General features: G+C 47.5%; 1 protein-coding gene across 1 annotated transcript in view; it reads right to left on the reverse strand.

Moving 5' to 3' along the window:
* Window positions 1–25818, reverse strand: part of NOX4 (NADPH oxidase 4) — a 190418-nt gene that overhangs the window by 53302 nt on the left and 111298 nt on the right. Inside the window, exon 14 of the mRNA XM_015421963.1 lies at window positions 10419–10500. Coding sequence (XP_015277449.1) covers window positions 10419–10500 — 82 coding nt within the window. The remainder of the gene's footprint in view (window positions 1–10418; window positions 10501–25818) is intronic.

Below are 25818 nucleotides of genomic sequence, written 5' to 3' on the forward strand. Positions count from 1 at the left end.
ATGAGGAACTATTATCATTTCAAAGAGCGCCAGAGCTCAATAATCTAAACAGCATGAGATTATGGTTCAAAGGATTTGTGGTTTTCGGAGAAGAAGGGCACCCACCGCTTCGGTGGAATTGAACATGGAGCGGGAAGCATTCGGCAGATCTAGCCATTAACTGCCCGGAAACGCAAGACACCAAGCAGTATCAGCAGGGAGCTGTGCATTGCGCATAATTATGGAGCAAAAAATAAATAAATCTGATTATTTTTCCCCCCAAAAAAAGAAACACATAGCACGGAGAGATGCTGGAATAAATTTTGGAGGCTGGCCTGACATTGGGGGAAAAGAAAGGAATTTCCTGTCTGTAAATTCTTGTTCTCTAAATAGGTGGGAGGGCATTCAATAACTTTCAGTTTGACCCTTTTGTATCCAGCAAGGAGGCAGAGCCGGCTTCTTAATTGCCTTGTTAGAGGGGAGAGACTCCTTCCTACTCCTAGACCACGCTGGAATAACAAGGGATGTTTGAAACTACAAACAATAAGCCCCCAGCAAGAGAGGAACTGCCTGCTCCTTGTATTCTATAAACTGGCAAACTGTGAGTCCTAGGCATGCAGAACCTGAGGAAGACAGAGAGGAAATGAAAGAACAAAGTTTGAGTACGGTGTCGCCTTTAAGACCAGCAAAGTTTTATTCTGGGTAGAAGCTTTTGTGTGAGGAAATGAGTAAGGATTATGATCCTGGGAAGCCTTACCCATCTCTTCCACGTGTCTACTATCCCAGAGAACATCCATGTCCCTATTGCATTGTGTGTAGAATAGCCAAGAGATCCTAAGATTGCCTGACAGCCAGAGGTTCTAGCTCTTCTAGCGTTATGCACCATTAGGTGGCGAGCTAGGCTTGTTTTTAAGGCAAGAGTAACATTTCAGGGGCCGTTTGCCATTGCCTGCCTCCATGTCACGACCAGTGTTCCCTCTAAGCTGAATTAGTGCAAGCTAGCTCACAGTTTTTTAGCCTCCGGCTCACACATTTTTGTCTTAGCTGAGGAAGGATGGCTCCAGAGCAAACTAATTGGTGCTGTAGGCAAATCGCTCGCTCACAACTTTAATGCCAGTGGTATTCCTCGGAGGGTCACCCTTCCAAATACTAGCCAAGGCCAACCCAGCTTAGCTTTCGAGATCTGACGAGATCCGGCTAGCCTGGGCTATCCAAGTCAATGTCCCTCAAGACCTGGAAGGGTGAATTGCCCTTCTGGCTACTCAGAGAACAAGAATTTACGGTCCTTCTTTTCTCCTTTGAAGGCAGAAGGACACTGGATAACCTGTGGGACATGCTAGAACAGCATCATGCGGAGGGATAGATAACTCCGGTAAGGCCAGTATGCCTTCATGTGCTACAGCCTTCTGTAAACATCCATTTGCCAAAGGAAGCATTGCCAAAGGATGAGCCTTGTTGTGTCTCATAAATGAATGCATGGACATCTTTCCCAATCTCCTCTAATGGAGAACGGCTCAAGAAGGCCTATTATGTGAACACTCCCCTAGACTGAGGATGGCCCCTCCCCTAAGGCCTTATATACCTTTCCTGAACCATCTGGGTGGACTTAAGACACCCCACTGCTGAAGGAATCTTCCTGGATTGATACACAAAGAAAACTTGATTTGCAGGCCCCAAGGCTTGCCAGCCTCCAGGTGCGGTGTGGAAGTCTCCCAGAATTACAACTGATCTCCAGTCTACAGAGATCCATTCGCTGGAGGAAATGGCAACTTTGGGTGGTCGGCTCTGTTGAATCGCATCCTTGCTGAGCTCTCCCCCCTCTCTCCCCGAACTCTGCTCTCTGAAAGCTCCATTCCCTTCCCCCCTCTCCAGGAACCTCCTGAGCTGGTGTGGGCCACCATAGCTCCCCACTGTTCTATTCAGGAAGAACCTCAAGGCTCTCCTAACACCCAGGTTATGTGTCGTAAGTCAGTCTCTGCTGAGCGATGGCTCAGATTTCTCAGATGAAGACCCGCCTGCTATCCCTCAGCCCGTAATCTAACAGCTGGCTGAAGCTGGCCCTGAGCCAGAAGGAGAACAACAAGAAATCAGGTTGCTGGCTGATCAGGAGTCACAGCCTACACCTTGTAGTTCTGAAGCAGTAAACAAGTCTTCAGCAGCCACTTCCAGCCTGCCTAGCTCACCCACACCCTTGCAGCGCCGACGCTGTCAGAGATGCTTAGAGTTGCAAGAAAGGAGAAGTGCGAGACTCATGGCCCATCATCAGCTGTCCACTGAAGAGACGAATGAGTAGTTTCAGGATGACTGCCAAAGAATTGGCTGGGAGTTCAGCTTGTTGAGACTTGTCTATAAATTTAGCTGGGAGAAGCAGCAGTTTCTGGATACAACAAATATACATGGCTACTGAGCCACTAAGCTTGCTGATACTGGATCTGACAACCAGCTTTTCTGGAACCCCTATCCTTGGACTGGACATGCACTTGCTGCCTGGAACTGTGTGATCCTAGACTGGACTTTGGTAAACCTGCTCTCTGGAACTCCTGACTTGGACTGGTCTTTGGTAACTCTCTGCAACCTTGCATGTGACCTGCTCTGCTAGACGCCAGCCTGTGCCTCCTGGGAAAGCTACATCAGTACATTATGCCATCTCTGTTTCTGTAGTAAACTGGGACAAGTGATTTGAAGGAACTTGCCTACTTCCTGCTAAAGGTCTCCCTGTCTTGGATGGGTTTGTGTTGGCCTAAAGCAGTGATGGCGAACCTTTTAGAGACCGAGTGCCCAAACTGCGCAAAGTGCCGACATGGCAATTTAACCTGAATACTGAGGTTTTACTTTAGAAAAAAACACTCATACATTAACTTAAGATGATCCAAACAAAGTAAGGAAAGCAATCCCAAATGCTTTCATTTACTTAAAATTATTTGGCAGAGAATTCGACACTTTAATGATGGTTTGGGCCTGGCTGGGGCGATGGCATGCATGCCCACAGAGAGGGCTCTGAGTGCCACCTCTGGCACCCGTGCCATAGGTTCGCCACCATTGGCCTAAACGAACCCTCGTCTCTCTTGGCTTTCTTAATCTCCTTGAGTGTAAAGAGAGCCTTTTTCAACCCATACCATCCTCAGGGTTCACTGAAGATGCTATTCCCTATGAAGGGCACCCCAACCAGTTATTTATTTATATTTATTTATTTATAATTCGATTTATATCCCGCCCTCCCCTAAGGCTCAGGGCAGCTAACAATTGGGTTATACCTGGGAGCCTTGATTTGATCGCCGTATATCATCTTTTTATGCCATGCCGGCTGTCACGGTGCAAGGGTCTAACTGTATTGTGTCCAAGAAAGCTGCAGATAAGGAAATGTCCTTCAACCAACCTTTATTGATATCAGGTATACCCAAGATAGCTCCTTGATCGAGAAGACAGCCCTGGCTGATAGAGAGCTGCTCATCAAGCCTCAGAGGGGAGATGCTTTGCCCTTTAAGTTCCACTCCAGAGTTTTATTTACCTTCTTGTTGCAAGAGTCCTTGCCCTCCCCATTATCCCTTCAGTGGAAAGTCTGCTATGAAAGATAAGGTTGCCAAGTTATAATCTCTCCTCAAAAGTAATGGCTCTGATGATTGGAAAAAAAAAACTAAGGGCTACCTTTTCCCAGTTGAAGAGGAAAGTGGAAGGGGAGAAAGTCCTTCATGTCCTATCCTTTGGTGACCTTGGGCTACTGGTGTAGTTTGGTGTAGTGTTTAAGTGCACGGACTCTAATCTGGGAGAACCGGGTTTGATTCCCCACTCTTCCTCTTGCACCTGGCTGGTGTGACCTTGGGCAAGCCATAATTCTGGCACAGCTGTTCTCTCAAGAGCAGTTCTTGAAAGAGCTCTCTCAGCCCCACCTACCTCACAGGGTGTCTGTTGTGGGGAGGGGAAGGGAAAGGAGTTTGTAAGCCGCTCTGAGACTCCTTTGGATAGTGAAGGGCAGGGTATAAATCAAGTCTCTTCTCTCCTAGATGCCCTCTTTGGTTCTGGCTTTCTCCCCTCTGAAGAGACTGCCCCTTACTTGTCTGGTGGCTCAGAAAAAACACTGGGCGGCAGATTTTAATGGTGCCCATAGCGGTGAAAGGCCCATTCAAGCCACCCCTCCCTTCTTTCACAATACAGGGCCCAGCCCCAACTAGGAAGTTCTGAAACGGCAGCAAAAGAGAGAGGAGTAAGAAAAGAGGCCAAAGAACGAATGGAAGCATGCCACTCAAAGGCAAAAGATGAGCTCTCCAGAGTACGCTTCCATGCTGCTGGGCATGTCAGGACAGGAGAGAGATTCGGGTGGGGTAAGCCATATTGGTCTGAAGCAGCAGAACAAAGTTTGAGTCCAGTGGCACCTTTAAGACCCATAAAAGTTTTATTCAAGGTATAAGCTTTCATGTGTACATGCACTTCTTCAGATACAGCGAAACAGAATTTCCTCAAGCACTACATGCAGGAAGATTGGGGAGGCAGCCATCAGGAAGGGCCGGTAAAGCTGAGATTGCATCAAGGTGGCGGCACCCCCATTGGACTCAAACTTAGGTCTCATATCTGCTGTTAATTCCTTTATTGTCTGTATGCCAACTTGCTGCTATTTACACGTCTTCCCTAAATGTGTTATTCCAATCTTAGCTGTATTTATTGCTCAGTTACTTAGGGATCTTGACTCTAATTAGCTCTTCCTGGCAACTAACCCCCCCACCCACCCACCTGTATGTAATAGTTGAGGAAATCTGTTCCAGTGTATTTGAAGAAGTGTGCACCTACACAGGCAGAGTCTCTCTGTTCTTGCATATACTCAGGATTGAGCTTGGTTGGTCTTGGGGGTGCCACTGGACTCAAGCTTAGTTCTCACATCTGTTTGTTAGCTCTCGCATTTGTGTGCTCATTTGCTGCCATTCACTGATCTTACCAGCTGCCCTGATACCATCTCAGTTTTACTTATGCATCTTGGCTCTGACTGGCCCTTCCTGATGGCTGCCCCCTTCCCATCAATAAAACTTTGTTGCTCTTAGAAGTGCCACTGGACTCAAACTAGGTCAGGAGATAGGAACTGATCCCTAAATTGATCCACAGGGCCTGTAAGATGGAGCTCTTCCACCAGGCCTTTAGTTAAGGAGCCGCATCCAACAACTACGACCCTGTGCCCAACGCCACCATCAATAGCCTGCCTGTTGGGTGATAGTGAGATATTGGGAAAAAAATGGTATTTAGCAGAGATAATATAGCCCAGCAGAGCCTGAGTAAAATAATTCAGACTGAGAGTCCATGTATGATTAAAATATAAAGTTTTTACTAAATTCTAGCATGGGGAAGGGTAACTGGGATGAAAATAACAACAGAGCTAATCGGCTACATCCTTACACTACAAAGACAAAACTAGAAGACCGTTATGGCTTCTCTTGTTCTTCTTCTTCAGAACAGCAAACAAAGACGGGAAGAGGAGCCATAAAATGCAAAAACACTTTCATCCCAATCAAACTCCTAGATCAGGGAGAAAATTCCCGGGCTTCTTACATCTAAAGAACATTGGTTACATGAGAAACATGTGACTTCCTGTGAGTAACATACACAAACATTTAACCCCAGATATACTGAGTGTTTTCAACTTGTAATAGCCGACACTGCCCTTCGCCAAACTTTAATAACAACTGCTGACTGTATTTTTTTTTAGTATGTCTGCTGCTATTACTACCTCGCCATCGCTGTATAGGCTGATAACTAGCACGTTAAGTCTTGTTTTTATGGCTGTATTTATCGTTGTTTTATTTGTCGAATGTTATGTAAGCCGCCCTGAGCCTGCCCTGGCGGGGAGGGCGGGGGGTAAATCAAATAAATAAATAAATCTTCATTAGAGGGAAGGGTTTTCTCTAAAAGGTTGTCAAACCCCCCCTCCAACAGGCTACTTTGTGTGTAAAGTGCCAACAAGTCACAGCTGACATGGTGACCTCATAGGGTTTTCAAGGCAAGAGACTAACAGGAGCGGTTTGCCATTTCCTCTGCGAAAGCGACCAGGACCTCCCTGGTGGTCTCCCATCCAAGTACTAACCAAGGCCAACCCTGCTTAGCTTCTGAGATCAAATGAGTTCAGATGAGCCTGAGCCCTCCAGGCTAGGGCACCCCAGGCCTACAGGGAAGAACTCATTGCTTTAGCCTATTTAGAAACAAACAGGGCTATTTTGGGGCAGGAACGCACAGGAACAGAGTTCCGGCTGGCTCCTGAGTTGGCCACGCCCAGCAGGAACTCATTAACATAACAGGCCACACCCAACAGCAGAAACTCATTCGGATTGGCTACATTAGGGGTGTGTGGCCTAACATGCAAAGGAGTGCCTGCTCCAAAAAAAGCCCTGGGTTTTGACAACAAACAAGGTAAACAGAATAAGAAGCAAAAGGTGGGTGTGGCTGGATGAGCACACTTCTGATAACATGGGGGTGTGGCCTCTTATGCTAATAACCTGTGCCGTCTGGGGTATGGCCTAATATGCTAATGAGTTTCTGCTGTTGGGTGTGGCCAATTATGCTAATGAGTTCCTGCTGGGCTTTTTCTACAAAAAAAGCCCTGGAAACAAATAAACTAAAACAGCATCGCCAAAGCAGTGTTCCCCCTAAGCCGAGTTAGTGTGAGCTAGCTCACAGTTTTTTAGCCTCTGGCTCACACATTTGTGTCTTCGCTCAGGAAGGAGGGCTCCAGAGCAAACCATTTTTACACAGCAGCCAAATGGCTCACTCACAACTTTAGTGCCAGTAGCTCACAAAGCAGAATTTTTGCTCACAAGACTCCACAGCTTAGAAGGGAGCATTGCTCCAAAGGTGCTTCCAAGAATACAGGTCAAAACTGACAAAGCAGCTGGCCTGCACTGGCGTGTCAGGGGCGCTGAGTGAACAGAGTTAGTGCTGTAAATCTGACCATGATCTACTTTTTGGGATGTTTGGTACACGCTGCCTTCTGAACATAGGGCAACCCATTGACAAAACCGAGTCAAAGAACAGATGAAAGAGTCTTGGGGGAGGAGGTAGGGTTGCAAGCTCTGGATTGGGAAATACCTGGAGATTTTGGGGGGTGGAGCCTGGGGAGGGAGGGGTTGTGGAGGAACAGGACCTCAATGGGATATAATGTCATAGTGTCCAACCTCCAAAGCAGGTGTCTTCTCCAGGGGAATTGACCTCTGATGCCTGAAGATCAGTTCTAATTCCGGGAGACCTCCAGGCCTTACCTGGAGGTTGGCAACTCTGGGGGGAAGGTGCTTTGCACAGACTGCCGTCCCATTTCACATCAAGCAGAAGATTATTCCAGAAAACTACCACCTCATCCAGAATACGGGGCTGTATTCGTTTATTCTGATTTACTTAAGAACATTTTCATGCCACCTTTCCACCCAATCAGGCTCCACAAGGTGGGGAACTCAAAAGAACATTCGAACATCTAAATGATACCGTTAGAATCATAAAATGAGTCAATCAAGAGCACATAAGCAACACTAGAAAGAGGGCCAGTCACCGTTATTGGTGCTATGCAAGACAAAAGAAAAAGCCGCCTCCAAGTACTAACCAGGGCCAACCCTGCTTAGCTTCAGAGAACTAACGAAGTTATTCTACGCCTGAGCCATCCCACACTGTACATGGTTAGAGGTCTAAAAAGCATATGTATAATTTATTCATATGGCTAGATGGATAGGCATTATAAACATCTCTACGAAGGAGGAGGAGATTGGATTTATATCCCGCCCTTCACTACCCAAAGGAGTCTCAGAGCAGCTTACAATCGCCTTTCCCTTCCCCTCCCCACAACAGACACCTTGTGAGGTAGGTGGGGCTGAGAGATCTCTCTCGAGAACTGCCCTTGAGAGAACAGCTCTTAAAAGCACTTGTGACTGACCCAAGGTCACGCCAGCGGCTGCATGTGGAGGAGTGGGGAATCAAACCTGGTCCTCCCAGACTAGAGTTCCCGCACCTAACCACTACGCCAAACTGGCTCTCTATATAATGTCTATATATATATTTAAATATTTAATACACTGATATTATATATAGATACTCATGCATATTCAACCATAGATCCAAAGTCACTTTCCGGCACTTAACACATACACAAGTATATTTAACTCCAGGTAGCATTCCTCGATTTTTGCTTTTGTAAATAGGCTGCCCTGTTTCCTTCAATATTTGGGGGTTCGAATGAACTGCAAAGTCAGTTCAGAAAGTTGTTCAGAGTCAACAGTGCCGCTGTTTCCATCTCTGTTTTGGGAACTGGTGGAAAAAGAAAGCTCCCCCCTCCCCTGTTGGGTTTCTGAAGCTTCCCGTGGAAGCTGCCCAGCTGTTCCAGCAAAGCCTCCCTCCCTTTTCCCATGCCTCCTCCCTTTTGGGCATCGACCGCTAGCCTCCCCGGCTTGGATCCTCCACACAATCTGGCCTTGCTCCACAAAGGGAACCTTCTCTTCCTCAGTTCCTGCCATCTGGAACAATCTTCTCCCAGTTTTCCACTCAACTGACTCATCTCTAGTAGTTGGCAAAAAAAGCACCTTCCTTATCCTAGCTTTCTCTCCCTTTTTAGCTTCACCCTCCGCCAGGCAATTTAATTAACTCCCAGATTAAGAAAGAAGTATTTAAACAGCAAAGTCGGAAGATGGGCCATTGTGAGAAGGCACGCAAAGAGGATTCTAAATTTACATGGCCTAAAATGCTGCGGAAAAGCTGATCACTGTTACCGTTAGAATCTATAGAGCACTTTCAGAGTCCAAGGGAGCTGCGGTGGCTCAACTGGTTAAGATGCTGAACTGCAGGCTGTGGAAGGTCAGTAGTTCAGCAGTTCAAGACCCAGGGTGCCACATGACGGAGTGAGCACCCGTCTCTAGTTCCAGCTCCTGCCAACCTAGCAGTTCGAAAGCAAGAAATTGCAAGTAGATAAATAGGTACCACTTCGGTGGGAAGGTAACAGCATTCCGTGCGCCTTGGTATTTAGTCATGCTGGCCACATGGTCACGAAAACGTCTTCGGACAGCGCTGGCTCTTCGGCTTTGAAACGGAGATGACCCTAGAGTCGGATTCGACTGGCTATCGAGCAAGGGAACCTTTACCTTTTACCTTCAGAGTCCAAAGTACTTAACATACATTACCTTGTAGTTCTTACAACATCCCAGCAAGGTAGGCCAGTATTTTATCCCCCTTTTGTAAAAGGAAGTCTGAGAGTGACTTGCCTCAGGCCCTCTACTGAGTCCATGGTAGAGATACAAGCCCCGGGGATCTCTCAGTTCATTCTCCACGTTCAGAGGCAGTTAACTTCTGAATCCCAGTGCCAGGAGGCTGCATCATTAGCCGGGGCATTCCCCTGATGTTGCCTCCTGGTACTGGGATTCAGGGGTTGACTGCCTCTGAATGTGGAGGTTCCCCTTAGTCACCATGGCAGGTAGCCATTGACAGACCTACCCTCCATGAATCTATCTAATTCCCTTCTAAAGCTTTTTATTCCTGTGGCCATCACGACATCCTCTGGCAGTGAATTCCACATTTCAATCACTCTCTGCGTAAAGGAGTATTTCCTTCTGTCTGTTCTGTCTATCCACTTCATTGAATGGCCTCGAGGTCTAGCATTTTGGGGGACTTAGGAACAGCAGGGTTTGGTTGTTGCTTTTCAAAGGAGAAGTCGATACATAGACCAAAGGAATATATTTCATCTTGCATAATCTTATGTATTTCATCTTATATAAGTGAACAGTTGCCTCTCACTCTGATGGGCAAAAATAAAGCGGTGAACTTGGGAACACTGTTGCAGTGCCGTGAGCAGCACTGGGCCCTCACTGACAAGGATCCGGCACAAAGACGCAATGCACCACTGCCTTGAGAGTCTCTGCAGTGCGCAGAGCCTTCCAACACACACACACACACACACACACACACACACACACACAAACACACCTCTGGTTAATTTCGCTAGTAAATAACATGAAACCGTGTGCCCCTCCCCCGATGGAAGCTTCCCAACTAAAATTGTATGCTTATCTCCCATTCCTATGCTGTTCCTATCTTCCTTTCTTCTAACAAGAAGCCAACAGTAATTAGAAAACTCATTTCGCACCTTGTTTGTCACAAAAGGGTGCTTTTTGCTCCGCTTATTTGAACACCAGGCCCATCACGGCAGGCCATGAAGCCCGTCTGTTTCTCTTGGATGCCTTGGGTTTGTTTGTTTTTTAAAAAAATCCAGATGAATCTGTCACCATGAGACTGAATCTCTGAAGGGGGGGGGGATTCGCCTGAGCACACCCAGGGCATCTTGCAAAGTGAGGTGCCGCCCGAGGCTGACCTGGGAGACTTGCCCCTGCTTCTGTAAATGGAGATTCTCCTTTCGTTTTCACCATGGAAACAGTAGCGTTTTTCAAAACAAAACAAAAAATATTCTTCCCAAGCAGGAGATGGTGTTTACTTACTTGGGATAACGCCTCTGTTGGAAGACGGGCAAAATCTCAGCATCCCAACTTGAATGCAGAAACAGCATGTCTCGAAATCTCTCTGTTGAAACGATTAAAGGGGAAACAAAAATAGACCTTGTATTGGAATTTGCAGCACAGAAGGTCGGGTCCGCTGAAGCATACTAAGACCTGGGTCCTATCTGCGTGCTACAGCAAATGCAACAGGGATGCCAGCCTCCAGGTGGGACCTGGGGTTCCCCCAGAATTGCAACACATCCCCAAACTACGTAGATCAGTTCCCCTGGAGACAATGGACGCTTTGGAGGGTGGAATCTATGGCATTGAACCCCACTAAGCACCCTGTCCTCCCCAGGTTCCAGCCCCAAATCTCCAGGAGTCTCCTGACCTGGATCTGGCGACCCTACCTCCACCCTCCACTACTGGCCAAGGAGGCCCTGGCAACCCTAAAATGCAAATACATCCTGTATGTATGTGCATACAGCTGTTTGAAGGGCTTAAAAAAAAAAACAGGTGCTGGAACTCTCAAGAGGGAAATGAAGTTTTCAATCTGTATACAGAAAACTCATGAACTTCTAAACATTTTTTAAAAGAATCTTGTTGAAGAGGTTCCAGAACTCTGTTCCGGCGCCTTCCCACAGGAAAAAAAAAAAGAGCCAACACATGTTAACTTTACAAAGAAAACTGGGGACAAGGACCTGGATAAAGGTGGGGTTAAAATCACACGTTCAGCTCTATGTGCGTTGGACGTAACATGGAGAATTATTCAACACACGTATAAAGAAAAATGAAATGAATACTGCACATGGATTGTTTGTGCATTCAGGCTCACGCTGGGCACCAAAGGACAGAAGAATGATTCAATAAGTAGATAAATTACATCTGGGTATGTTTTTTGTCTTTTTCACAAACCTGAGTTTCATATCCTCCCGCTCCCAATTCAGTCAGAACTGCAGGGCTGCTTACAAGAAGATGTAGAATTATAAATGATCTCCAGAGCAAAGAGATGCCCCCCTGGAGAAAATGGCTGCTTTGGAGGGGGGGGGCTCTATGGAGTTATGCCCCACTGAGGTCCTTCCCCTCCCCAAACCCTGCCCTCCAGTTTGGTGTAGTGGTTAGGAGCGCAGACTCTAATCTGGGAGAACCAGGTTTGACTCCCCACTCCTCCACATGCAGCCAGCTGGCTGACCTTGGGTCAGTCACAAGTTCTTTCAGAGCTGTTCTCTCAGGAGCAGTTTCTGTCAGAGCTCTCTCATCCCCACCTACTTCACAGGGTGTCTGTTGTGGGGAGGGGAAGGGAAAGGAGTTTGTAAACCGCTCTGAGACTCCTTCGGGTAGTGAAGGGCGGGGGATAAATCCAACCTCTTCTTCTTCTCCTCCTCCCCAGACTCCGCCCCCGAAATCTCCAGGAAATTCCCAGCCCGGAGACGGCAGCCCTAATGGCCAAACCAACGGGGGAAGTCAATATTAATAGAAATCTGCTGTGATTCAGCCCCTAACTGCCTTTCTAAGGGGCAATGTCTTTTCTTTGCGCCAAAAAAGCAGTTAACGACCACAACTGTTGTTTTATTTTTAAACATTCCAATATTTTTGTCCCGCCATTCTTGGTGAGCAGGCTCAAGGCGGCTGAGAAAACTCACTGAGTCACGGGGACCTTCTGCCCCTTCCACCTGACCAGTTCCCCCGAGGGCACACCGCTTTCCCTCCCTCACATGGAGTTTGTTGCATGGACTTCCCCATGGGAATTCTCACACGAAGACATTATGTCGATATTAACCCCTATTAGGGTCGCCAGCTCTGTGTCAGGAAATAACTTGATATTTTGGGGGCGGGGCTTGGGGAGGGGACGTCAGCAGGGTATCATACCACAGAGTCCACCCTCCAAAGCAGCCATTGCCTCCAGGGGAACTGGATGTTTGTTGCCTGGAGATTAGTTGTATGAACAGGAGGTATCCAGGCTCCATCTGGAGGTTGGCAACCCCAAACGATGCAGGGGAAATACCCACTAGGCTGCATAGCTGGACTATACATTCAGCGTATTGCTAACTTTGTTGTTCAACGCTGCTTTAACTGAATTTTCCCTTGCTGATGTTACTCAGCAAACTTGGAACAAATGGGATTTTTTAAAAAATGCTGCGGTTTCCTCAACTAGCTGAAGGATGTGGAATAAAATCCATGGTCTCTAACAATTTCTTTCCTTCTGACAGAACAGTCAACTAACATTTCCTCAGAGTTTGATTTTTTAAAAGCCCTCAGCTGGGTGACCTTCGGCCAGTCCCAGTTCTCTCAGGACTCTCTTAGCCCACACCTGCCCATTGTGGGGAGGGGAAGGGAAAGGCAATCATAAGCCACTTTGAGATTCCTTAGGGTAGAGAAAAGCAGTATGTAAAAACCTACTTTTCTTCTTCTACCTCACAAGTTTGTTGTGAGGACAAAATGGGGGGGGTGTCAATCTGGGGCAGTGATGCTCTGTATTCTTGGTGTTTGGGGGGCAACAGTGGGAGGGCTTCTGGAGTTCTGACCCTCCTGGTGGACCTCCAAATGGCACCTGGGTTTTGGCCACTATGTGACACAGAGTGTTGGACAGGATGGGCCATTGGTCTGATCCAACATGGCTTCTCTTCCGTTGTTATGCTGCCCTGACCTTCTTGGAGGAAGAGAGGGTCAAGTGTACTAGAAGACAGAAAGAGAAAAACTATGGGGTGGCATGCAGTTGCCAGCCTCCAGGTAGGGCCCAGAGATCTTCCAGAATTACAACTGATCTCTAAACTACAAAGATCAGTTCTCCTGGGGGAAATGGCTGCTTTGGAGGGTGGACTGGACTCTATGGCCGTGTACCCCACTGACGTTCCTTCCCTCCCTGCCCCGCCGTCCATAGTCATCAGGAATTTCTCTACCCAGAGCTGGAAATCCTAGGGATGAGGGGAGTACAAGTTGGTACCCCATTGCATGCCAAACATGACCACCCTGAACCCCCACACAAACATGTCTGGTAAACTGTAGGCCATACTTAGCTTGGTGGGGAGGGGGTGTCAAAAGTTACATTGGTCTGGAAAATGTCTGGGTTGTTTTTTTCCACCCTAGGACTTTTTCATACTCAAGGATTAAAGGTATTACTATGAATTCACCTCCCCTGGATTAAAAAAAATGTTGACACTGCAAACTATCCTAGGCAGGGGAGGAAAGCTACTTGGTGAGACGGAGCATTCCTAGAGAGTTAGAACACCAACCACAAAGCCTCAGAAGTGCATTATTTTTCATTGTTCCTGATGAATGGGAAAAACCTGCAGTGTCAGGTCTTCACTGCTGTCCTTCACACACAATTAATCCTGGTTTTCGTAATGAAGGGGGGGAGGGGGGAGATGCAAAAAAAGGTTACAGTACAAAGTCTCACTACTGAAAATGACACAAAGGGACTAAAAAACATAAAATAAAGTAACTTTCCTCCCACCTGTCTTCGTTCATCTCTCCCCTGCTCTGTTCCCCCAAGACTTCCCTTTTCATCCCATCCCCTCTAGTAGTCTCAAACGCTTTTCTCTTCCCAGTTCCCGCCAGTGGCAAAGAAAGCAGAGTAAGGACAGGTTGTGCAAGGTCTGGGGGCATCAGTGCCCGAGAAGGACCCCGTTTCCTTCCCAGTGGTGCCCCCAGACAGTGTGTGCCCAACAAGATTTGCCCATTCTAGTCCCTGCCACTCGAGGCCAGAGAGTCTGTGTTAGTCTTCTAGCTCTGGAAGACATTGGCAGAAGCTGTAGAGCAGGGGTGTCAAACATAAGGCCCGGGGGCCGGAACCAGCCCGTCGAGGGCTCTTACCCGGCCCTCAAGCAACTCATATGTATGGAAATATAAGGTACTCCGTTTTTATGGTATCCCTTGGGGGAAAACCCCAGTCTTGCATTCATGCCTTTCGCGCAGCAAATTCTCTGTGCGACCGGGGCCATAGTGGGCTTTGTGGCTTCCCCAGTAAATCAATTGCTTTCACTACTAGGAATCAATTGCTTTTTGTTTGTATTTTGAATAAAAAATAATATTGTTAATTGGCTTTCCTGGTGTCCTTTCTAAAGTTTCCATCTCCGGTACCTGGCATTACATTTTATGGTACACATGGCCCAGCCTGACAAAGTGACATTTATGTCAGATCCGGCCCTCGCAACAAATGAGTTTGACAAATGAGTAGAGTGTCCCCTTTATTTTTGGCAAGCTCAGGAGTGTGTTCTCTATTTCGGGGAAACACTCTCATCTTGCCTATGAGACACCCCCATTTGCAACAAGGTCGCCAAACTCTACGCGGGGTCTGGAGGTATCCCAGAATTACAAATGATCTCCAGACTACTGAATCAGTTCCCCCGGGAGAAAATGGCTGCTGTGGAGGATGGACTCTATGGCACTACATAAGAACATAAGAGACGCCAATGTTGGATCAGGCCAATGGCCCATCCAGCCCAACGCTCTGTGTCACACAGTGGCCAAAAATACCAGGTGCCATCAGGAGGTCCATCAGTGGGGCCAGGACACTAGGAGCCCTCCCACTGTTGACCCCCCCAAGCACCAAGAAGACAGAGCATCACTTGCCCCAGAGCCCCTATCTATACCTTGTGGCTAATAGCCACTGATGGACTTCTGCTCCATATGCTTATCTAATTCCCTTTTGAAGCCGTCCATGCTTGTAGCTGCCACCACCTCCTGTGGCAGTGAATTCCATGTGTTAATCACTCTTTGGGTGAAGAAGTACTTCCTTTTATCTGTTCTAACCCGACCACTCAGCAATTTCACTGAGTGCCCACGAGTTCTTGTATTGTGAGAAAGGGAGAAAAGTACCTCTTTCTCTACCTGCTCTTTCCCATGCATAATCTTATAAACCTCGATCATGTCACCCCTCAGCTGTCGTTTCTCCAAGCTAAAGAGCCCTAAGCGCTTTAACCTTTCCTCATAGGGAAAAGTGTTCCAACCCTTTTATCATCCTAGTTGCCCTTTTCTGCACTTTTTCCAATGCAATAATATCCTTTTTGAGGTGCGGTGACCACAACTGTAAACCTACACCCCTCTGAGGTCTCTCCCCTCCCCAAACCCTCCCCTCCCCCAGGCCCCATCCCCAAACCTACAGGAATGTCTCAACCCAGAGCTGGCAACTCTACTGTGCAGCATTATCCACACATATGGAGACGTCTCATTTTAGATACACAGGAGAGACAAAAACTCCAAATGTATCCTTAGGCTAGTGGGGAGCCCTGATACACACACATCTGATCTTACCAAAGAACACGATCGTAACAACACACTCTTCTGCTGACCACAGGCGAACCGTTTCTTCTGCATCAATGGCTTTCTCATTCTTGGCACATCCCCTATCGCCGTCAGTGATCTCTTAACTCGTACATCTTGCCCTATACTGTTACTAAAAACCACATCAGCCCTTATGTTTAAATGGATTGATGGCATGCCCAGGCTCTTCGGCTGCGATCCAAAAAGCTATTAGAGGCAATCTGAGGGATTCAACATGCCCAGTGGGATTTCTGGCTTATTTCCCTTAAAAAAAAATAGAAGAAGAAAAGAAACAACATACCGTATCACAGACTGCATTTCAAAATTCCTCACTGCTGAGAAAGAGTCTACCATGCAGCATTGGGGAGGCCCCCCCTGCTGTTAAAAAACATACACCCTCTCGGGCACACACAGACTTTGTTGCATGATTTTTCCTACGTTACCATTTCAGCTGCGGCGTGCACAATGTTTTGAAACTTGTCAAATCGTTACACACTTTCCCACTTTGCATTGCAATGTTAAAATAAACACTTTCTAAAGGGGGGAAGCCATAGATACCACCAGTGTTCCCTCTAAGCTGAGTTAGTGTGAGGCCGAGGTCCGCAAGCCAAGGCAGAAGTCAAGACTGGAGTCCCCGTGGCTGGAGTCGTGAGTACAGAAAGCTTAGATGTTGCCCCCAAAAAGGCTGAAGGTGACTTGAAGTCCTCCTGCAGGGCGATGGAGATGCGAGTTGCCACAGGAACAGGCTGCCGGGTCTTAAAGGTGCCATGACAGGCAGTGTTTCCTCTAAGCTGAGTTAGTGTGAGCTAGCTCACAGTTCTTTAGCCTCCGGCTCACACATTTTTTTGCCTTAGCTCAGGAAGGAGGGCTCCAGAGCAAACTAATTGATGCAGCAGCCAAATCACTCGCTCACAACTTTAATGCCCATAGCTCACACAGTAGAATTTTTGCTCACAAGACGCCACAACTTAGAAGGAACACTAAATACCACCATGTACTATGCAGTGTAGGAGCTGCGGTGGCTCAACTGGTTAAGACGCTGAACTGCAGGCTGTGGAAGGTCGGTAGTTCAGCAGTTTGAGACCCGAGTGTGCCACATGACGGAGTGAGCGCCCGTCTCTAGTTCCAGCTCCTGCCAACTTAGCAGTTCAAAAGCAAGATAAAACAAGTAGATAAATAGGTACCACTTCAGTGGGAAGTTAACAGCGTTCTGTGTGCCTTGGTGTTTAGTCATGCTGGCCACATGACCATGGAAATGTCTTTGGACAGCGCTGGCTCTTCGGGTTTGAAATGGAGATGAGCACCGCAACCATAGAGTCGGATTTGACTGGCTTTCGAGCAAAGGAACCTTTACCTTTTTACTATGCAGTGTGTTGCTCAAGTGGTTAAGATGCTGAACTGCAGACCGGAAGGTCTGTAGCTCAGCAGTTCGAGACCCAAGTGCCGCATGATGGAGTGAGCTCCCGTCTCTGGTCCCAGCTCCTGCCAACCTAGCAGTTTGAAAGCAAGAAATTGCAAGTAGATAAATAGGTACCACTTCAGTGGGAAGGTAACAGCGTTCCGTGTGCCTCGGCGTCTAGTCATGCCAGCCACATGACCACGGAAATGTCTTTGGACAGTGCTGGCTCTTCGTCTTGGAAACGGAGATGAGCACCGCATCCCTAGAGTCAGATTTGACTGGCTTTCGAACAAGGGAAACCTTTACCTTTACCACCTTACTATGCATACTGAGGGTCCCCTATTCAGTCTTGGGCACTGCCAGTACTTGAAGATGGTTATCATATCACCTCTTGGTCATCTCCTCTCCAAGCTAAACATACCCAGCTCCTTCAACCTTTCTCACAGGACTTGGTCTCAGGTTCAATCCTGGGCATCTTTAGTTAAAAAGGACCAGGTGAGAGAAAGCAGAGGCCTGAGGGCCTGGAGTTCTGCTGCCACTCTGAGTAGACAATACTGACCTTGATGGACCGATGATCTGTGACTTAGTATAATGCAGCCTCATGCGCATTCAAGGAATGGCTAGCTTCCCTACATCCAGCCAATAACATCATGGCTGAGGCGAGATTAGAACCAGGGCATCCTCAGAGCATTTTGCTCCTGCTTGCCTACTTAGAAGTGGCCAATGGGACTTGTTCTTGAGTAACTGTAGGTCGGCTGATGGTCTTCACCGCCATATTTAGAAGAAACTGATGACTCTTCCATACTACAGGCTTCAACGAGCGACGCAGGCCAGAGATCGGCCAAGGACCTCTAATACAGTAGGGGTCCCCAGGCTTTATGAGCCTGCAGGCACCTGACACAATGGGGTGGGCACAGTCACAAAATGGCTTCCCTAGGAGGAGGAGCCAGCCACAAAATGGCTGCCGCAGCTTACCTTCAGTCACTCAGTAAAGATCCTCGGGCTGTGGTGGCAGCTGCTGCCAAAGCAACACTTTTAAAAACCTGTACAGCCAATCAAATCTCCAGTGGCCAATCAGAAGACTGGCTGGGCAAAAGAGTCACCTGGCCACACCCATTTTCTAAAAGCACCAGGAAAGGTGCCAGCAGGCAGCACGGTGCCCATGTAAGGTTGCCGGTACCCAGGTTTCAACAGGGGTGCCTCTCGTTTTCGGGGTTTCTGACTGCTGCTGACCAACTGGCCGGTGGGGAAACCCTGCCCCCAGACAGTGATGACGTTGCCCAGAAGTGACATCGCTACGTGGGGGGTGTCGCCCAGCGATGGCTCTGATTTGAGGGCAAAACTCTATGGCTTGAAGCCGGTCTTACCATAAAGTTTTGCCCTCAAACCAGATTGTCACCTGTCTCTGATGTGATGATGTCCCTTCCAGATGATGTAACTGCATCCCCCCAATCCCCCCCCCCAGTGTGACGAGGGAACCTGGCAACCCTACACCCACGAGCTTAACTTTGGGGACCCCTCCTGTAACAGACAGTCTCTCAGCAGGCTTACCAAAGTGCACTTCCAAAGACTCTTGGGGGGGGGGAGCCATGCGAGTTAAACCGATGGGCTCTTTTTGTAGCAGGAACTCCTTTGCATATTAGGCCACACACCCCTAATGTAGCCAATCCTCCAAGAGCTTACAGAGCTCTTCTTACAGGAGCTACTGTAAGCTCTTGGAGGATTGGCTACATTAGGGGTGTGTCACTTAATATGCAAATGAGTACCTGCTACAAAAAGAGCCCAGCGATACAAAATGTTTACACAGCGGTAGCTGAGTATGCCCTGAATCGATGCAACAGACAGTAAACAAGGGCTTTGGCTATATTCCCTAGGCCATTTCTTCTAAAGCTGTACCAACTGCAGCTGGTGGAACGATGCAGGTTTGCAACCATCAACGGATGCAAACGCCAGCCGTGATCCATGTTTGTCGGATCAGGCTCTGGATCCTTTCCCTTTTAGCAGTTCCTTGAGCGAGATCCTCTAAAGGGCCTTTTGAAAAAACTCCTCCAGTTTGGCCTGCAGCCACGGTGTGTGATTCAAAGCAGAGAAAGAGCCCGATCTATCTTAGATAATGTCTCTGCAGCTCTCCGTATTCCTATTTCAATGTATTTCTTTTTTTAATGGAAGAAAAGGCATTTTGCCATAAGAAAGGATCTCCCCCACTGTGCGTTCAACTGCATTTTTGTTCATAAAACACTTAAAAGGCTCCCTCTAAATGTTTTTCCAATGGCTGCTCAGAAGCAAACAGGGCAGGACTCACCAATCAAGCCGCAGCTGGATCCCAATTAAACTTCCTGTTCCTAACATAAACTGCAAGAGCCCGTCCAGAATAGTCATGGGAAAAAGAAAAGAAAGGGGGGGAAAGGGGCAGGGGAGGGGGGAAGAACCCTGGATATATTTTCCCAAGACTGTGTTTTCAAAAGTTCCGCTTCCTGTTAACATCGTATTAAGCACAACACTGAAATCCTCTGCAATTTCTAGGCTCCCCCAAACTTTTTTTTTTTTTTTTGCAATCTTGGTCTGTGAAAATAAGCTTCTCTACTCCATTTTCACAGGTGCTGACTCAAATCAAATGCTGCTGTGTTCTGAAACTGTTTCGACACACAGTGCATTTTTATTTTTTTTTGCCTGGTGCCCGCCGGGTCCTAGGATTGTACATAACCCTCTAAAAACCAGAGATCATTTTGGGGGGGATTGTGGGGGATCGCAGTTCCCCCGGGTGAGGTACAGGAGGCGGGGCACATGACGAAGCCCCGCCCCCTGCTTCCGGTCGCCCCGCTCCCGGCCCTCATTCAGCCAGGAGGAGGCAGGAGAAGAGGGAGGGTAAGTTGCTTCCTCCCTGCCTCTCCCCACCCCTGCCTGCCTGGGGCTTCCTTGCAATCCCGCCGGCCTTGCAGGTCCACCGGTGATGTCAGGGGGTGTGGCATATGCTAATGAGTTATGCTAATGAGTCCCCCTAGCTCTTTTTCTACGAAACGACCCCTGCTAAAAACAATACATACCGTCAGGTACTCAACACTACACAGTCAAGCTATGATTCTGTGAGGTTTTTACTTCCATGGCTCCCTGAACATGACTCTGCGAAAATCCACTGTGAAAAAGCCAGGATTCGTTGAGCGCAATTTTTCGGCACCAGGGCTCTTTCGGCAAAGGGATTTCCTGCATTCCTGTTTCCCTAACTTGTGTGTTCTTGTTGCTTTGGTTGGAGGAGTGTGCTGTCCCACAGGTGTTTCTTTCCCTCTAGTGGTCGATTTCATATCACACCATTTTTGTCCCGCCTATCTCCCTGCAGATTTAAACTGCAGGTAAATTTTATGCTGGACGTCACACGGTGTAATACCAAATTGACCACTAGAGGGAGCAAAACATGGGGAACAGGAACTCGCCCATGAAGCAAATGAGGATGCAGAAAAGCCCGAAGTCACAACAAACCAGTGTGAAGCCAGTTTAAGTTGGTAATGTAGAAATGCCTTAAGGACTGCTTGTCTTGAAAAACTGGAGGGGGAGGGTTTTAGTTTCCCTCTTTCCTATGGGGCATAGCAAGGTAAAAGATAATAAATTCCTACCAGCCCAGATAACATAAGACTGGCCAACTCTTGCTAAAACTTCCTATCTAAATCAAACCCTTACACCTAGCAGTTTACCCCTTCCCCACCAAAGTGTAAGATTTCCCCCCAAAAAAGGGCTGCTGGCAAGTCTCCAAAGTATCAGATATAATTAAATGGTGTACCCTGAAGAGCCCTGCACTCAACAGACCAACATCTGCTGGCAATCCCCAGCCGTGTTCCCTCTAAGCTGAGTTAGTGTGAGCTAACTCACAGGTTTTTAGCCTCCGGCTCACAGATTTCTGTTTTAGCTCAGAAAGGAGGGCTCCAGAGCAAACTAATTCATGCAGTAGCCAAATCGCTCGCTCACAACTTTAATGCCAGTAGCTCACAAAGTAGAATTTTTGCTCACAAGACTCTACAGCTTACAGGGAGCATTTCCCCAGCTCAAAGGATGTCTGACCAGCCTCAACTAGGACCAGGGCATTTTTGGTCCTGGCCCTGACCTGGTGGAACATGCTTCCATTCGAGATCAGGACCCTGCAGGGTCTCTTACAATTCTGCAGGGCCTGAGAGATGGAGCTATTCCGCCCAGCTTTTAGTCGAGGCAGCAGATGTCAAACAACTTTTTGGTCCCTCCTGCTCTTACTGCCTACCCAAACTGATGACATTTTTATTGCATGAGACCCTGGGTCTGGCCTTTATCTTTCAAACCAAAGCAGAGCCAGGATATACAAAACTGAAGCCATCACCATTTTATGAGTTTTCAGTGGTCATTTTTAATATGATTAAAGTTTTAATGTTGAATTTTGTATCGGTTTTCTGCTGTGACCTGCCTGAGCCTGCTTGCGGGGAGGGCAGGATAGAAGTCTAATAAAATAAAATAAATTGGGGTCAGGGGAGGGAAAGATAAAACAGTGCTATACAGTGCAATCTTAAGCAGTTATACCTTTCTACAGTCCACTGAGTCCAATGGACTTAAAGGTAAAGGTTTCCCTTGCTCATCTGACTCTAGGGGGCAGTGCTCATCTCCGTTTCCAAGCCGAAGAGTCAGCGCTGTCCGAAGACATTTCTGTAGTCATGTGGCCGGGATGACTCAATGCTGAGGCACATAGAACGCTGTTACCTTCCCACCAAAGCGGTACCTATTTACCTACTTGCAACTTCTTGCTTTCGAGCTGCTAGGTTGGCAGGAGCTGGGGCCAGAGATGGGAGCTGACTCCGTCACACAGCACTCGGGTCTCGAACTGCCGAGCTACAGATCTTCCGGTCTGCAGCTCAGCATCTTAACCTCTCAGCTACTGCAGTCCCTCCAATGGACTTAGAACAGATAATTCTGTTTAGGATTACACTGGTAGACACAAGGGCACGTTCTCCCAGGGAATAAACACAAAAGCAAAGTCAACATTATTCAAGTAAGGCATCCGTCCTCAGAGCACTGAGCTGGGAGCGCGTGACAATGAATAAAACGGTTCTGAGTAGACCTGCCTTGGATTGCTTCCTAAGTCCTCATCCCCTGAATTGTTTTGCCAGCATGGGCAGGACTGTTATCACCAGAAAGCTGAAAGGATGACACAGACAGTGTGTGCGGAGTCTGCAGCCTCTTGCATGAGAAAAGCACTAACCCTAAAATAACCCTTCCCTTTGGAATAGCTGTTCTATTAATTTCTGCTCTCACCTCACATCTATTTGCATGCCTAGCACCCTAAGAGGCAAAGCCTCCTTAGCAGGCCAGAAAGCCATAGATCATTCACACAAGCAGAGGTGAGCGGCGACCCACACTTTCCCACCCCCAAGCTATTGCCCTTCTTTGAAACCACATATCCACACCCATTCCTATGATTTCGGCACTTTGCTACCTTATTCACAACAAACCTCGGCCAAAGTTACTATTACTGTGTCAATTTATCAAAATTAATTGAATATCGAAGCTCGAAAGTGTGGGGATGTTGAGTGCCGTAGATGGAAACTGTGAAAAGAAAAGGTTTTTCAAGGTCTTTTTTTTCTTTCTTTTAAAAATAACTTGTTCCGGTTGGAATTTCTTTATTCTTATTGTACGCTGAATTCCTTGGAAATTACATCTTGCGGCACCAGCCACCTGTGCGGCTCAAGAATGGCTTGTGATTGCCATAGAAACCCCCCATTATCCAGCATTCAGACACACTGTGCAACAAGCCATCAGTTATGCCCTTCCAAAAATATATATTCTTTTAAAAAAGAATTCTTTTCAAACAACAAAAGGGTTTTATTTTGAAAAACGGTCTGTTGAGCTGAAACAGAAGTTATCGCATAGCCCCCTGGGGAACCATTTGACCCATTCTGTCCCTTTGGGGCTGGGACAGATGGCATCTATAGTAGTTACATGGGGGAATTCAGGGAAATTGAAAAGGATGAACACATGCAGATGTTTCAAATCTGGATGGTGTTGGGAGGAGAAACAACGGGGATGGCTGATACTTTAATGTCATGCTTCGGGCATTCCCAACAGTATCTGGGTGGCTGCTACTAGAAACTGCATGCTGGACTACACAATCATCACACAAAACCATGTATCACAGGAAGAAGCAGGATCGTGAGGGGTTGTTATTGGACATAGGGCAGGGGTCCCCAACCTTTTTGAAGGAGGAGGAAGAGGAGGAGATTGGATGTATACCCCGCCCTTCACTCGGAATCTCAGAGCAGCTTACAAACTCCTTTCCCTTCCCCTCCTCTCCACAGACACCCTGTGAGGTAGGTGGGGCTGAGAGAGCTCTTGACAGAAATGGCTCTCGAGAGAACAGCTCTTGACGGAACTACGGCTTGCCCAGGGTCATCCACCAGCTGCATGTGGAGGAGTGGGGAATCAAACCCGGGTTTTCCCAGATTAGAATCTGCACACTTAACCACTCCACCAGACTGGCTCTGCAGGCATCTTTGTAATTCTGACACACTGGGGTGGACAAAGCCAGAAATGGCTGCCACTAAAGTGCTGCCACACAGGAGGTAAAGCCAGCCACAAAATGGCTGCCCCAGCTTACCTTCAGCCACACAGTGAAGATCCTTGGGTGGTGCTGGCAGCTGCTGTCAAAATGTTGTTTTTTTAAAAAAAATCTGTACCACCAATCAGATCTCCAATAGCCAATCAGAAGCCTTGTTGGGCAAAAGCCCCACTTGTCCCCACCCACTTTCTAAAAACCCTTGACGGGCACCAGGAGAGAAGACGAGAGGAGAGGAGAGGAGAGGAGAGATTGGATATATACCCCACCCTTCACTACCCGAAGGAGTCTCTGAGTGGTTTACAATCTCCTTTCCCTTCACCTCCCCACAATAGACACCCTGTGGCTGTGATGTAGGTGGGGCTGAGAGAGCTCTTTCGAGGACTGCTCTGAAAAAACTTGTGACTGACCCAAGGTCACACCAGCAGCTGCATGGGGAGGAGTGGGGAATCAAATCCAGTTCTCCCAGATTAGAGGCTGCGCTCCTAACCACTACACCAAACAGGAAGGGAGGGAGGGAGACTAATTCCCTTTTCTAATTCCCTTTTGAAGCCGTCCATGCTTGTAGCACCCACCACTTCCTGTGGCAGTGAATTCCATGTGTTAATAAGAACATAAGAGACGCCAATGTTGGATCAGGCCAAAGGCCCATCCAGTCCAACACTCTGTGTCACACAGTGGCCAGAAATACCAGTGCCATCAGGAGGTCCAGCAGTGGGGCCAGGACATTAGAAGCCCTCCCACTGTTGACCCCCCCCCCCCAAGCACCAAGAAGACTAATTCATTAAACAAACTAGAAGTGTCCATGATCACAGAGCGAGGATAGGACATTGTTAGATGCTTTGGTTCCCGGAGAAACACAGAGTATAAATGATGTAAATAAATAAAAACAAGGAATAATATCCAAATAAATAGCATAAAATAAACACCTGCAAACTCAATCCTAGTTTCACAAGCGGAACATATTATTCTTGTCAACTTGGAAACGCCACGTTAAAAACTAAAACAGAAGGGAATATCCCTGCGACTGACACACACACAAAAAAATAAGCCAAACAGGAGAGCAAAGCCTGTCAGAATAGCACAAGAAAGAGGTGTCCTACATATCTGTTCTTTTGTTATAAGCGGAATATCCATTTTTGCTCTCCTACGATAAATAGTCTTTCCAGTGATTAAGTGGTCCTTTGCAAAGAGCTCCTCATGATTGAAGGAAATCATTCCCAGCTTCCACAGCCTAATTTCTGCAGGGAGGGAGGGGGAAACTCCTCAAGAAGAGCCCCTGGTATAAATCTTAATTGGCAGGAAAATTCATATGGGGTGTGTGATGATCTATGGGAGGAGAGTCCCTCCCCCCAAGTTGAAGGAACAAGGGGGAGAGGGAATGCTGGACATCCCCAAAACCCAGGGGAGAGAAATTGGGATACTCCTATGCTGCCACAAAATCCAGATTTTCTCCCTCCAAACCATTGGAAGGGCCATTCAGTTTTACCTGAGTCTCTGGAATTGGGCTGGTGCTGTATAGGCTGTAGGGCTTCCAACCTCCAAGTGGTGGATGGAGATCTCCTGTGATTACAGCAGATCTCCAGGTGAGAAAGATCAGTTCACCTGGAGGAAACGGCCACTTCGGGAGGTGGAGTCTACGGCATCATACCCTGTTGAAGTCCCTCCCCTTCCCAAACCCCGCCCCTCCTTAGGATCCTCTCCCCAAAATCTCCAGGTATTTCCCAACCCAGAGCTGGAAAGCCCAATAAACTAGCAGCGGGGGAGGGATTTTTGTTGTTGTTGCTTTGTGGAGCGGTCTCGGAGTGCAGAGTAAGAAATCAAAATAGTCTCTCATCCCCATTAAAAAGGATCAATTCATGCACTAAGAAGTGGATAAAGGAGTAGGAATTCCAGATGAGGGCAATTGGTTAGGGCCATGGTAGATTTTAGGCGAACAGAACTGAAGTTGATACACAAGGAGAAAGTTTAAACCCCATCCAGTGTGTACTACCTTAAACTGCTAAAGCCCTGATTTCACCAGTCTCTCTCGCGTGAGGTTCCTAATCCTGGGTACAGGGATATAACCTATGACTGAACTCAGCTGCCCTTCCAAATGAAGAAACTGTAGAATCAAGGATTCACTTTGGCTTTTCATGGCCTTTTCAAATTTAGATCACACAAGAGGGGGACCCGCGATA

Source organism: Gekko japonicus, unplaced genomic scaffold, assembly GCF_001447785.1.
Source record: "Gekko japonicus isolate JY-2015 unplaced genomic scaffold, Gekko_japonicus_V1.1 scaffold900, whole genome shotgun sequence".
NCBI lineage: Eukaryota > Metazoa > Chordata > Lepidosauria > Squamata > Gekkonidae > Gekko > Gekko japonicus.